This window comes from Cygnus atratus, chromosome 6, assembly GCF_013377495.2.
Source record: "Cygnus atratus isolate AKBS03 ecotype Queensland, Australia chromosome 6, CAtr_DNAZoo_HiC_assembly, whole genome shotgun sequence".
Classification (NCBI taxonomy): Eukaryota; Metazoa; Chordata; class Aves; order Anseriformes; family Anatidae; genus Cygnus; species Cygnus atratus.
In genome coordinates, this window is record NC_066367.1 from 25,765,753 (window position 1) to 25,780,065 (window position 14,313).

Here is a 14,313-nt window from a genome sequence, read left to right on the forward strand (position 1 = left end):
AATGTCTTTGTCACAGATGCTAATTAACATTTGAAAGTGACCTAACGTAAGAAATGAGGATTAACGATTAAAAATCTGCTGTCAGAGCATTACGGGACAGCTAAATTCTCTGTGCAAACTGTATAATCCCCATTCATATTTCCATGAGTCCCCACATTTAACAGCACTTTCCTTTCTACTAACAGACAATATACAAATATCAATCAAGTCAGTTTAATTATATTGGTGCAAGGCTATGCATTCACTTGCTAAGTTTACTGTAGAATAGGCCATAAATTAACATCTCCATCACCAGGAAACTTCAGGTTTTCTACGCATTTGATAACTCACCACAGTATTTCAGTGCTGAAATGCCCTCCAGAAACCCCTCCCTCCCTTATTCAGTCCATCAGCCTGTCCCCCCAGACCTACGGCTGCAAACACAGATGCTGCCCAGGATTTTCTAACTCACTTGAAGATGAAAGACATCTTGTTCCTACGCATTTCTGAGCTGTCAGATGGTTTGAACACAATGCTGCAAACCTGAAGCCACAGCAAGCACGGTCCATATCAGTTGGGCCTGTCTAGGTGTAGGAGCCAAGTCTGTGAGTTTCAGGCACATTAGTGCCTGCTTTGCAGCAGACTGCTCACACACATGTAAAATCTTTCGGGTCTGCACCTTCCTCCAGCTTGCGTGATTTTCTAAAAATCACTATTTTTATACATATTAAATAGATGGGACCCATCCCTCTAAAATCGATTTGGGAACCTGGAAGCTTTTTGCCACAGTACCTGCACTGCCACCAACACAGGGGAGCAGGCCACTTGGCAAAGCAAAGAAAAAGGAAATTAAGGGGTAAAAACAGGGAAGAGAGACAGTAAACAGTGCCCGAAGCAGAGCCAACTTCTTCTAAACCTGAGCTTCCTCATTAGCAGCGTGAATGCTAGCGCAGCTCCAGAGCTAGCAAGAAGAAAAGCCAGCAGAACTGGAAGATGAATTTGGAGTTATTAGTGAGCCAAGCAGATTTAGAGTTATTAGCAAGCCAACCAGAAATCCCAGAGGCAGCCCAGAGTGTAACTACTTGAAATGAAGGTTTATTAAAGAGAGGGGAGCAACTACAGTGCATCCTCCCTAGCATTTTCAGTATAAAATATAGCACAACTATTTGTAGTTCAAGGGGTTCTGCACTGCAGGGAAAAATTGCTCTCCTGGGCCATGAACTTAAGTGCCGTGAAGAGAAATAAATATTGTAACTTCTCAGAGCACCTTCCTCTGTTTGCAAGTCAGAGGTGAAGCAGCAGCCAATTCCAGCTATTCTGTGACAGTGCTAGACAATGTCTCATTTAGAGAAAAACCCAAACAAATCCTGCTGTTACTCATTCACAAGTTCTAGAGAGAACTATCAGTAATTGATACCATTTACCCATGGCAGATCCCAACAAGGATGTACCTATCTGATAACCCTTATCCAAGAAATATTCCCAAAGCTTCATTTGGGTTACTAACATGAGATGTACTGCTCCTCCAGAGGAGGAAGATGCTGACGATCACAAATGAGGATAAGTTATGAGATATCTCAGCAAGTACATTTGCAATCCCTACCTCCTGTCCCAAGCCAGACTTGCTAATCTAATAAAGACCTAAAGATTGTGTGCCTGGAATGCAGCAGTGTCCTCAGCAACTTCAAGTAATTTGGGAGCAATCCTTCGGTTTTCACTCAGGAAGATTTCCATCAGATTTGCTGGGAATTCTGGTTGAGGCCGGACTGCAGACTGGTGCCTGCAGTCACGGCACGGGTCCCCCTCCAGCAGTGTCCTGTTGTACTGCTCGGCTCTGGATAACGTTTCTGTTTCGATGCAGAGGTGCTGAGGGCTGTAATTAAGACCACACATTACAGTGCCCAAGACAGACACAGAAACTTCTATCAAAAGCATCTAAGGTTCAGGGGAGCAGCAAGCAATTCACAACAAATCAGGAAAACACTCAACAAGGCTTAAAACAAGATGTTCAGTCTTCTCCCCTGACGGTACAGAGAGTCTAGATTTGGCAGCACTGCCAAATATTTTGAATTGCTCACTGCTTTCTGAAACAGAGGAAGAATAGGTTATCGTCTGAACGCTGCCTCAGGTGCTCCTCCACCTTAAAATAGTCTGGACAGTGAAAGGATTAGAAATCTCTGTCACTCGGGACAGTGCCTGAACTGTGCAATTTTAATCCTAATATAGCTACAGTAAATTGCAGAAGTAGAGCTCTGAAGAGCCATCCGAGCTTGCAATTCTGCCATGACAATGCAAGTACAATCAAATTCTTGGCAAGCAATCCTAGTTTTTCAGAAAACAATAGGTAGCAACAGCTACTGGATACTGAAACTATTCCAGGCACTAAAACATAGTAAAAAGGAGTTGGACATTTAATTCCATCCATCTGAAAAACGATGAAAGGATGATGCCAGTGGTTCTGAACGTGATTGATAGATCGATTAAGTTATCTCTATGTAGGTTAGCTCCATTGTCTACAAAGAACCTGTTCTGAGGGGGAAAAAAAGATCATTTAGTCACTGATATAGGCAATGAGCTAAGTCAATCTTCTGCTACTTACTACAGTAAATACATCTGAAAACATAAAAGCAAGCTGTTTCATGGCATCTGCTTTATTTTGCTGCACAAATACACTCCTGAGCTGAAGGTATTAGTGGCATGTTCTCTCTGAAAAATGAGAAGACAATGAATGGATACATGTCGGAAAGGTAGCGCTCAGATCAGGTTTTATTTGAGTGAGTTTACAGTGTCTGTATCACTCAAGAGTGGCAGAGGAGAGCCCCACGTAGGAGCAAAGGGCGTTTGATTCAAACTTCTATCGACGAAGAACTCTGCACACCAACCTCCTCTAACATGTGCACGCACTCCATATTATAAAATAGCTACAGTAGGAAATCATTCACCCCCTGAAAAAAATAAACCATGTCACAGACAGCCTATGTATGCATTTTTGTTCATGGCAGTGACTGGTTCAGTTACAAACAGTGGCATACCACCACCATCCAGAGACAATTATTTAACATAAACCTATGTAAACACATACCCTTATATAACTTATATATATTATTATATATATATATATATAAGCTTTATTTGTGTATACATAGATATAAATATGCACGCACACACACACACCTAAGAAAGCATAGAACACACACATGGGGAATACTGTAAATAATGCTGAACTGAAATCCAAGCAGATAATTAAGAAATTATTAGCAGGTTTAAAATTGAGTTAAAAAACTATTCAAAGTGTCTTCAATATTTATGTTCAAGTAAGGGCCAGAACGACCACAAATCACTACTGATAAAAAGAGCTGGCATTATATTTCCCATATTATGCCAAAACCCATGAGTTATTTTTCATTGTCAAACTCATTGTCATTTCGCCATCAGGGCACCCCAACAAACTATAAACATTTTTTTTAGGAAACCGTGATTTTTAAAGACTTGGGTTAACAAAGAGTATTGCTTAGGCACCCTCAGTTATAAACTAATCCTAGAAACCATGCACACCTTAGGGTATCAGAAGAGAACGACCAGGACTTGAACATCCACACCAACAGTATTTAGCGGCATGAACAGGTTTTCACAGTAAATAGAAACAAAAGGCAGTACTGGAGACAGGGGATGGAAAGGTGAGACAGCGGTGGCCTTTAGAACAGCAACACTTACCAAGAGTGACTCTACAGTAAACTTCTGAGATACTACAGATGCTATGCATTGAGGACATACAGAGCTGTGGCAGTATTTCAGAGGCAACTGCTGGTTGCAGTTGCAGCTACGTTTCAGTGGCAGCTACGGCTATCGTTCAGCATACACGTGCTCCAGGGTGATAAACAAACCTCTAACAACATCGCAAGGATTGACTGGGATTTTAGTATGGCTAAAAACCCTGGTACCAGTGTCTTATATCAGAAATCACTTTATTAGAATGTAAATGTAGTGTACAGCACCAAATTATTTTAGCTTAACTGTTTAATGGACATTTGTTATAGAAGTGACTAGCAATTTAAAAGAGATTTATAAAAAAAGATTTTTCCTTTTTTTTTTCCTTTCCTTTTGTTGAGATTATTCACTATACTTATTCTGATAGAAGACTTGAAGGTGACTGGTACCCCAGTGTGTACAACCTTGAGTTGGCACACACACGCACACACACAGACTCATACATCTCACTGCTACACGAACAGCCTTTTAAATAGAGAACTCCAGTTCTGACACTGGTACCTGTACATCAGATATATTCTTTGTGCATTTCAGGCATCTTCATCACCACTCAAGTTCCATGTTTATCTGCCCGTAATTAATGCAAATCAAGGGGGTCTTGAACATAAGAAACAACCTGTCCCTCACTCTCTAATAAAGCCATAATTAAGTCTTGTAATTTCTTTGTTTTTCCTCTGGTCAGCTGTGCAAATCCAGGAAGATGTGCAGACTGCAAAATCAACTTTCAGTCTCTTCCAACCAGTCAGCAGTCCTGCGTTATCAGACAGAGACAACGACGTCGAGGTAGAGTCTGTCATAGGATTCTCGGAAGCACAGGATGAGGAGCAGGCTGAGCAGACACGATCCTGGGAGGCACCAGTTGAACCAGGAAAACTCTGTAAAGCAGAAGACAGACTCGATGTCAGGGTTTCCAACACGCTCCGTGTTTAAAGCTACCTAAACTTGTAATACTCCAAGTAAGAAACATGGCTGGTGGGTTTGATTGAAGTTGCTGTGTTCTTAACAAAAACTTGCCAGCTCTGCAATCAATAGATTGTTAACATGGTCTGAGACTCCTCCATGAACGACTTCTATATATATATATAAAACCAATGCCTCCAGCTAATGTTAATGCTTCTTATTCAACCTGTCAATGGAGAATGGGGGGCGAAAAATCTATCCTTGCTAATGGAGAATAAACCACTTCTGAACACTCTACTCATTAGTTCTTTGATTTCTATGGATTGAAAACTAAAACAAATTAAAAGCATAAGAAGCAGCAGGGTTTGATTTTGAATCAAACCTGCTACATAGTCTGAAGAGGGAAAACTAATTCCTCTGACGAACCTTGTGAACAGTGCAATCAATGCAATTTAAAACTAGTTGCACGAACAGTTCTTCAGAAGACTCTTTAGCTGTTAGACAAAACATACTGTTTTTAAAAGCGCATGTTCCATGTTCAAGAAATCCTATTTTCTGATATTTGACTACAATTAAGTAGTTTTATTCAAAAACAAGTGCACCACAACCCCTTTTTTCCTTTTAATTCTGTTAATTTAATGAAGCATTACTTTTACTGGAAACTATTTTGTTTCATTTAAAAATATATATTCTTATTGTTCTTTTATTATTATTGTTTTATTTATTTTACAGAAACTAAGTTCTCCCTCAAGGTCTGAATAAATCATAATTAAGACCTCAGCACCATTACTTTCAGAAATCTAAAATTTATATTGCTAATAGAGAACACACAATTTACACTACACAATGCAAAGGGTAAGAGTCAGAAAACCTGAGAAACCAACCCCCCAAAACCAGCAGTCTTCAGCAACACCCTCTCCCCAAAAGCTTACAGATTTGGTTAGGCAGTAATCTTGTTAATAAAATGTTAATAATTTTTTCCTAGGCTTGGAGAAGACTACATTGTTCATGGGCAAATGCTTTGCTATTTTCTATATGAAGTGATCAATACCCTTGCTTAATTGGACTAAACATATTTTAACCCATATATCCTAAAAGATTACATTTTCCTTTTGAACCCTTCACGTGTTTTGTGGCCCAGAATTTGGAGATTCATGCTAACATATTGATCACACAAAGCTAAAGGGTGATTTTTTTTTTTTTTTTTTTTTTTTTTTTTTTTTTTTTTTTTTTTTATTTGGAACTCCCTGTAGGAAACCACATCCAGAGATTGAGGCTTTTTGTCTCAAAACACAGCAATAGAAAATATGCTGAGGTTTCTGAAAGGTTTTCATTTCCCTTTCTTAACTGAGTCAGCTGGACCAAAATCTTCACCGCACTCTGAAGTTTCAAGGGCTTGGTTCTTTTGCAGCCTTTGCAATGTCAAAGTATGAGAAGAAAAAGAAATAGAATTAAAACTACTGAAAGATTATTTGGCTTAAAAAGCAAGACTGAGGGAACAAGATAAACTTGACTGAGTTCTGATTTACTCATAAACTTCTTAGATGCCATTAGAAGATGTATTTTAATCAAAGGGAAAACAAGTATTTAAGATCGTTATCTAAATTCTAAAGGATTTTTCTTTTATCAAAGGAGCAATAGCATCCACTGGCATTGATCACCTCTAGCAATCACATAACATTTGTAGTTTTGATCATTTCTGTTACTGCATCACTGCAAATGGATCATCCTGAGCACAAACAGATGTTCCTCCTCCTTTGCAGAAATAGGGAAAAGATTCCAAGTGTATGGGTTTACCCTTACCTGTATTTACTGATACATGCTGGGGAAAGATTTACTAGAGGAAAAAAATGGCCTCAAATACCCTATTTATTAGGGAATAAATTCACTTTACCATAATTGTTTAGTCAGAGGGAAGTTAAGACAATGAAAACAGTAAGATGCATTGTATCCCAATCCTCAATTATTAAGCAGTTCAGAACACTGGACTGAAAAATGATGAAAATATCCTCAGAGTATTCTGTATAATCTTTTCGGCTCAGGCAGAAATGTTGGAAATAACAGTATATGTGAAAGGAGTTCGCACCAATTAATATTAAGCATAGAAACATTTTTTAAAAAGTCAAGACTAAACATCAAACCACCAGAGGCTGGTGTGGATATTTTTTTTTTAAACAACAATGCATTTTGATGGAACCTTGAAAAAAAGAAAAACAAGCAAACGAACAAAAAAAATTCTCTCTTGTGTTCACAGAACATAACTAAGAATGTCATTGTTAACCTGCTTACAGTTCCTTATCAGAAAGATGCACAAACCACTTTGAAAAGTTGCCCCACACTGTGACCTTCATAATTTCAAGCACAATTCATGCTGAAATTTGTCAGTGTCCTCTAGGTTATAAAACAAACCATCTTAAGAAGTAAATGCTTTGATATAGAAGTTCTCAATTTTTAATCCTTCCACAGCAAAAGTAAAACACTGTTTTGCAAATCTTGTGCCATGAAGCAAACATTTATTGTGACAACAAAATATAAACCCAATATCTACATTTTCAAAAACCGCTAATAAGGATCACTTCCACTTTAAAGAAAGACTGGTTCTTGTTTTGCAGCTTGGAATCACGGAACCATGCACAGAATCATGTAGGATGGAAAAGACCTATAAGATCATGAAGTCCAACCATGCACCTAGCACTACAAGTCCACTGCTATCCCACGTCCCTAAGCACCACATCCACGCATCTCTTAAACACCTCCACGAATAGCGCCTCCACCACCTCCCCCTCAGCAGCCTGTCCCAACACCTAACCACCCTCTGAGAAGAAATTCTTCCTGACACCCAACCTAAACCCCCCCGGTGCAACTTGAGGCCTATCACTTGTCACCTGAGAAGAGACCAACAGCCTTCTCTCTGCAACCTCCTGTGAGGTAGTTATAGACAGTGATGAGGTCCCCCTCAGCCTCCTCTTAAATAGCAAGTTTCAAGTATGAGTTCTGAGGAAGCTAATAATACTCTAGAGATGAGACAGTCTGAAGAAGCTGATGCAGGTATCAAACAATACACTGTTCTGCCTCACTGGGCCACTGTATTACCTAAAGAAATATTGTCTTTGAGCAGTGGTCAAAAGAGAGGCTCTTTCTTGTCCCTAATGACATGCCCGACTCACTGAACAGAGCTGACCACAAAACAGGGCATTTCTTCTCTGACCCTCCTGGGCCATACGTTTATACTCTGAAGCATGAGATTGGATTAGCTGTGTTTTGGTTTTGAACATGCATAGATAAAAACAATACTAATGGCCATATTTTCCATTAATAATAAGCTTTTATAAAGTTTTTAAGTAAATATTTATCTATAAAATTTATAAAATTCTAAATAGTTATAAAAATATGATGATTGTGTATCTTGATGGTTTCTGGCTACAATAAATTCTAAGTGGTACACGACTACATATATCTTGCACAAAAGCATCTTGGTTTTTTTATTAGCAAGCATGTAGAAAAGAACAAAGTTACTCCTTACTACTACAAAGGGGATTAGTGTGTTTGGTTATTAACAGAAATCGTACGTGCAAATCCTCCCCTTACTGACAAGGCTACGTGTTCATGGAGAATTATATTTTCAAAGTAGCTTGTATTTCTTACCTGTCTGTATTTCTTACCTGTATGGTAAAATGTGAGGAAAAACAAGAGCACTCCCATAAACACATTACTCAAAAAGGTGACAACTCCACAGGTAATTCCTTCTGGAACGGGGTAGACCGTTTCCACAAAGAGCTCAAAGAATATTGGTACGCTGCTGTTGAGAAATATACCCAACAAAATGCAGGATGTGTACAGTGTAGCTGTAAGAGAAACAAAAACAGCTGTTAATTTCACACTGGCATTGTTTGTCTATATTTGGAGCTCCCAAGAACACTAATATTTGAGCAACTGAAAAATGCATAAACTTATTTTTATCCTCTGTTTATCATAAAGTATATAACATACCACTAGTTTCAGGCAGAAAGGAAGCATTGATTTAAAATAAATAAATACATCAGAATAACAGATTTTTTTTTTTAATTTATTTTTAAACTGAACCTGCAAAGACAAATTCTGTGATGTGGAATTCAATTGTAGAAGCAAACAAAACAGTATTATGAATGCAAACCTTCAGCTACAGTTTGATTTCTCTCTGAAATGAACAGTAACTGTTGTCCTATACACAATTAGAGAGGGGAGCAATTAATGCTTTGAATTGGAAATGGACATGGATTAACCTTTTGGCTTAGTTCTAAAGGTCAGAACTAATTTTGCTTCCATTTTACAAATAAATACTAATGATCTACGAGATATCAAGACATTAGTATTCATCGTGGCCTGAGAGGCACATGTTGAATCTCTTTTGGCTTTGATAGGAAATGAAGGGCACCCAGTGCCTGGAAGGAATGGGACATATTTGATAACGCAAATTTTTCCACCAGTGTGTAACATTTTTCTTGAACAAATAATAGAAGAATACAAATGTTTCTTCAGTGCCCTTAGATATGTTGCTCTATGATTTCTGACAATGCCAAATACTTCACAGTGCCTAATATCTTAACATAGAGTCTTAATATGCCTATATTATCTACTATTAGATCTATTTCTGAAAAAGAAAGAAAACCTCAAAAGAATTTAGTACTATTTAGCACAGACTTATTTACATTTCTAAGTGCTGTCTTGGGAAGAAGACGACTTCCTGACCTGCAGCCTCTATAATCTGACGTTACCAGTCAAGAAAACAAAGCATAAAGAAGCAATTTGGAAGGCTTGGAGTGCGGACAAGTCTGGAAGAATTTCTGAAGTTTCCATCAAAATGGCAAGAAAGTGAAGAGAATTTTTTTTTTCAGAAGCAAAAGCGTTAAGTCACAGGAAAACTATTTATAACATCTCACTGCATCATGGTGCAAAATCCTTAGACAATTTTTGTCGTATGGATGTATATGTTTATATAAAATAGAAAATCTTTCCTTAGTTTTATTTACTTTCTTTTGTCTTTTAAAGGGGAAAACTGAAAAAGTTCTGCTTCATCTTCTGTTAAGCACTGCTAACCCTTTTAACTGAGAAACTGTTAGGAAGCAGGAAACTTGAAAGAACCTTAAAATTAAAAATAAAAACAATCATTTGTTAAAACATGAATTATGGGAAAGAGAAAAAAGCGCTAAAAGCTACAGCAGAAAGGTCTATCTATCAGATCCGTCATCTGATGTGGTTTGCTTCCAAGGCACAGAGACATTTCTTTCTCTACAGAGGATTTGACTGGACAAGAAAACAAGGACAGAAGACTCAGACAGAAAGCTGATATAGATGGCATAACTTCAGGAGGGACAGCTGGCCCCTCTTCCTCCACTCCCTTCCCCTCCCCAAAACATACCAGAATGCTTTGAGTTGTTTACGATAAAAAAGATCCAAGGTAACTTTTTACTTTTCAAATTCTTTTCTTATAAACTGCAGAGTGAAAGTCAAAGAAACTGATGCAAGGTATGTTCCAACAGTTTGCAGAGAGCAAGGAAAAAAAACTGCTAAAGAAAAAAAAACAACCACCACCCTTATTAGGAAGTTCTTCCTAATGGGTTTTTCTAGGTTAAACTGAATAACTGATTTTCTAGCTACAAGTTCTTTCGATTTTTGCTGGAAGTCCTCAGTATTTAAAGTTTCATAAACTTCTCTTTGAACCCCTGCTTACCTCAAACACAGCACATTGCTCTCACTCTCTGTAACTGCTTTCAGATGTACCCAACAAATGTGAACATTGCATTCAGCTATGTGAAATCTGTGTTGGCTTGAGAAACCAACACAAAAATGAAATGCAAGAACCTCTGAAGGCAAGCAAACATCTGCCTCTCGTTACCCTCAATTAAAGATAGCCATAGGTAAATACGGAATTCTATATTAGAAGCCTCAAACAGTGGAAAACGGTGGAAATAGTCATGAAGCTGCTCACAGAGAACGAGCACCAGCAAAAGTGGAGGTGCTTACACACTGCAGTGGAGGCAAAACCCCTACAGCACGACTGAAACCTCCATCGACTGCAACAGCCGGGACAGGGGGACTGTGTGCCTCTGAACAGAGAGGATCTCTGGACATACCGTTTTCAGAAACTCAGATCTGCTCGAGCTGAAGACAATAATATGCATCTAAGATTAACAGCAAATTATCAAGACCTCCTATTTTATCCAGTACAGTAGGTACAAAAGTTTCCATAAAACAAATAGCACCCTCCCAAACCAATTTGATAGTCTAAAAATATGCTAGCCCTATTACATTATTGCTCATCGCTCACTAAAGCATGTTAAGATGATTAAGATGACTAGTCTGTAAGCAAACAAACACAATAACCGTCCTTTAGGAACTGCATCCTTATGTCCCCTTGTCACTTCAGCCTGCTTTAGCCATGCAAGGACACCCACCAGCACACAACATGCGCTTCCACGCTCCCAGGACCAATGCAGCTTTAGCATTACCTTCTATTTTCCCCCAAAGTTTATCTGCCTCACATGCACACAAAATTGCCAGCTGAGTACCAATTTAAAAGCCTCTACTGAGATCACAGATAATACGTAAAGAACAAGCTGCATGTATACACGCACACACATTTGGAAACCAGTAAGAGGAAATGTCAGCGCAAAATTATAGGTAGAATATAGTGTCCAGTAGCTGCCAAGTTTTAAGACCTAAAGGAAATGGCATCTTTTAACTGGTAAACCACAAAAAGCAGCTCTAAAAGTGAAAGATGACAGCCTAAGGAATTAACTGTCTGTGAAGCTCTGTGAAAAGGTGTGCAGAGACAGTGGCAGGTATGGACATCCATGAGTAAGAGAACTGGGCTGGGTTTCTTTAAACTACGTTGACTAATGTCATATCTTAAAGATCTGTATGTGAATTAAGCAGCTATTTCACCAAATGGCCAGCGCAAAAGGAGCAGGAAATGCAAAACACTCATCCAAAGCACAGCTGCTTTAGAGAATTGGCCTGGAGCTGCCCTGGCAGGAGGCTCAAACTCCTTTTAGCCATGTAATATTCCCGCTTGGGGTGTGATGCAGCTCGTGCTCTTTCCCCAGTGCCTGTTTTCCTTCTCTTTGCCAGGAAGAAAGCAAGGAACCAAATGCACCTTGATAACATCACTGTGGATGTTACCATTTGAAGAAGCAAGGTGCTGATTTGGGACTGATGTAGCCAGAGTGGCTTAGCACTAAAAGGAGAAAAAAATTAGGCTCCATCCTGGCTTCCTACCTGCTACAGGTCTTTAGCTCCAGGAGGGCAAATAGATGCCTGTATCCCAAAACAGACTGTTTTCTTCAGGCTACCTGCTGTGACAAGAGCTTCGTACCAAAACCAAACAAACAAATTAGGAGTTAGAAAAAGGAAGAGATTTAAATGACAGGGTACGCTTGTTTGTTCTCAGATGAGCTTCCAACACAGCAGACGGGGTCTCAAGTCTCTCTCAGACATTTAAACCAGCTCCCAGAGTTTCCCAGAATGTCCTGCAACATGTTTACAAATTTCCTTTTAAATTACACCATCACTAATCTATAACTTCAAAGACAAATCCGAAACTAAATGAAATTAATGGAGGGACTTCCACCAATCTAAATGTTTCTTATCAGCCCATTGGCACATGCATCTTGGCTGATTTCTAATCAGACACCATGAAATATCACTATTTCATTACAGAAGTATTTTGCAGATAAATTTCCTAGAGAAATGCAGATACTCCAGAGCAATATCAAGTGCAAGGAAGCAAGCAGTACAGCATCTGCTTCCAAAGTCCTGTGCTAGAAACAATTGAATACTGTACATTTCTTAATAGTTCTCAGCCAAACTGAGACAGGACTCGTACAAATTCCATATAAATAAACAGGGAAGTAAATACCACTGAGTATGTTCTCATGGGCACAGCATATAATTTAAAGTGAAGCCTACAGAGATCTAGGGCATTATATAATTTAAAGTGAAGCCTACAGAGATCCAGGGCATTTTATTATTGTTGATTATAATAGCATCCCAAATGCCACAATGAAAGGATAATGCCTTCTGCGGATGAATGCTTTGTGGACTTCAGTATCTCCACGACTGGGCTAAACAATTCAAAATTAGTTCCTATCAAATTCCCTGAAGTCTGCTAAAGTGGAAACAAACTTCCCTATGACTTAATTCTTGCTACTGGCCAAGGTAAGAACAGTCACTGAAGAAGTCCCCCTCAATTTTTTCATGAGAAATGTGACTGCCTCAAGGTAAGACAGCAATTTTTACTATAATTCACTTACAGGAGCAAAAAAACAGTAGAAGAAAGATGTCCCTGTACTGTGCGTTTATAACATCAATATGTTTCATTGCATAAATTTCCATCCCAGCATGTGCTGATCAAATTCTTATCTCATGAGATAGTTACGAAAGTAACCAAAAATCTGATCAAATTGGATTTGTTCTATATACTTCTCAAGGGAAAAACAAGTGGAACTTGCTTTGAAAGCAGAGTATTAACTTTAGAGAACTAAAAAACAAAAAAACACAGAAAGTGATCCTCCAAGAAAAGAGGGGAGAAGAATACAACTAGAAATCATATTTGATGCTTCCTCTTGATGGGTATTTACAGTGGCCATATTTACAGATATTCATCCCTGAAATACTCTTCCCAAATTTGTACACTACCTCTAACGCTGTTTTTTTTTTTTTTAATTGCTTTCAATTAAAACCCTTAGAAGAGTGCTCAAAGAAGACCAAAATTAATTGTGGATTTACAGGAAAAGAAGCCATTAGGAAGACAAAGATCATTATTCCAGTCTTATGAGTTGGAGCACAACAGGAGGGGGGTAATACAATTTGTCCACAGCTATAAACAGGTTAACGCTGAAGCTAGGAGGAAAAAAAAAGTCTCCACGCTTTCGGGCCACCGTTTTTATCCTCTGAGGCAGCATGCTTTATACTTACTAAGCACATCTTGTTTATAGTACAGAAATTAAACTCAAAGAATAAAACAATCAGTATTAAATAATTAACATTTTTTCAACACTGTGCTTTGTAGATGAGGGCGGGGAGACAGATGTGTTTATAATGTTCAATCTGGTGAACCTGAAAATAAAGTTTAGACTGCTTAACCTAAATATAGTCATCAACTCGTGGAGTTGCCACAGTATGCTCAGTATCTGCCATGCAGCACTACTAAAGATTTTGTAAAGCAAAATTCTGCTGAATGTGCTCACATAAATATTAGCTCATAAATATTCTTGATATGCTATGCTGAAAACATTCAATCTGAGCTGCAAGCAACTAGTGCTGCATATCAATTTTTGGAAAATGCTGGCATTTGTATCCAGAGATCCTACCAGCTATACAAAGTGGCAAGATACTGAAACTAGCGTTACAATGCGTTACACAATTATTTTGGGTCAAAGCATCCCATTGTACATAAATTCACATAATGAAGTTCAGTACAAAGCAAACTAACAATGGACTTGGCACAGAGAAACAGATCAGCAGCTGTATTGGGAATTCAATGGAGAAAACTATTTTAATGCTCAATGTCTATATAAAATTATCTCTGAAACTTGCTGGAAAATGCAAATAATATACATTAAAATTAAAATTTCTTAAAAGAAAATTCATGCTTGCTTAAAATGTAAACTGATTTCAGAACCAAGG

General features: G+C 38.3%; 1 protein-coding gene across 1 annotated transcript in view; it reads right to left on the reverse strand.

Moving 5' to 3' along the window:
* Positions 1 to 2,611: 2,611 nt before the first annotated feature.
* SLC49A4 (solute carrier family 49 member 4) overlaps positions 2,612 to 14,313 on the reverse strand; it is a 62,121-nt gene continuing 50,419 nt past the window's right edge. Inside the window, exons 8-9 of the mRNA XM_035572139.2 lie at positions 8,310 to 8,492; positions 2,612 to 4,622 (exon numbers count right to left, since the gene is read on the reverse strand). Of these exons, the coding sequence (XP_035428032.1) occupies positions 4,507 to 4,622; positions 8,310 to 8,492 (299 nt within the window). The 3' untranslated portion in view covers positions 2,612 to 4,506. The remainder of the gene's footprint in view (positions 4,623 to 8,309; positions 8,493 to 14,313) is intronic.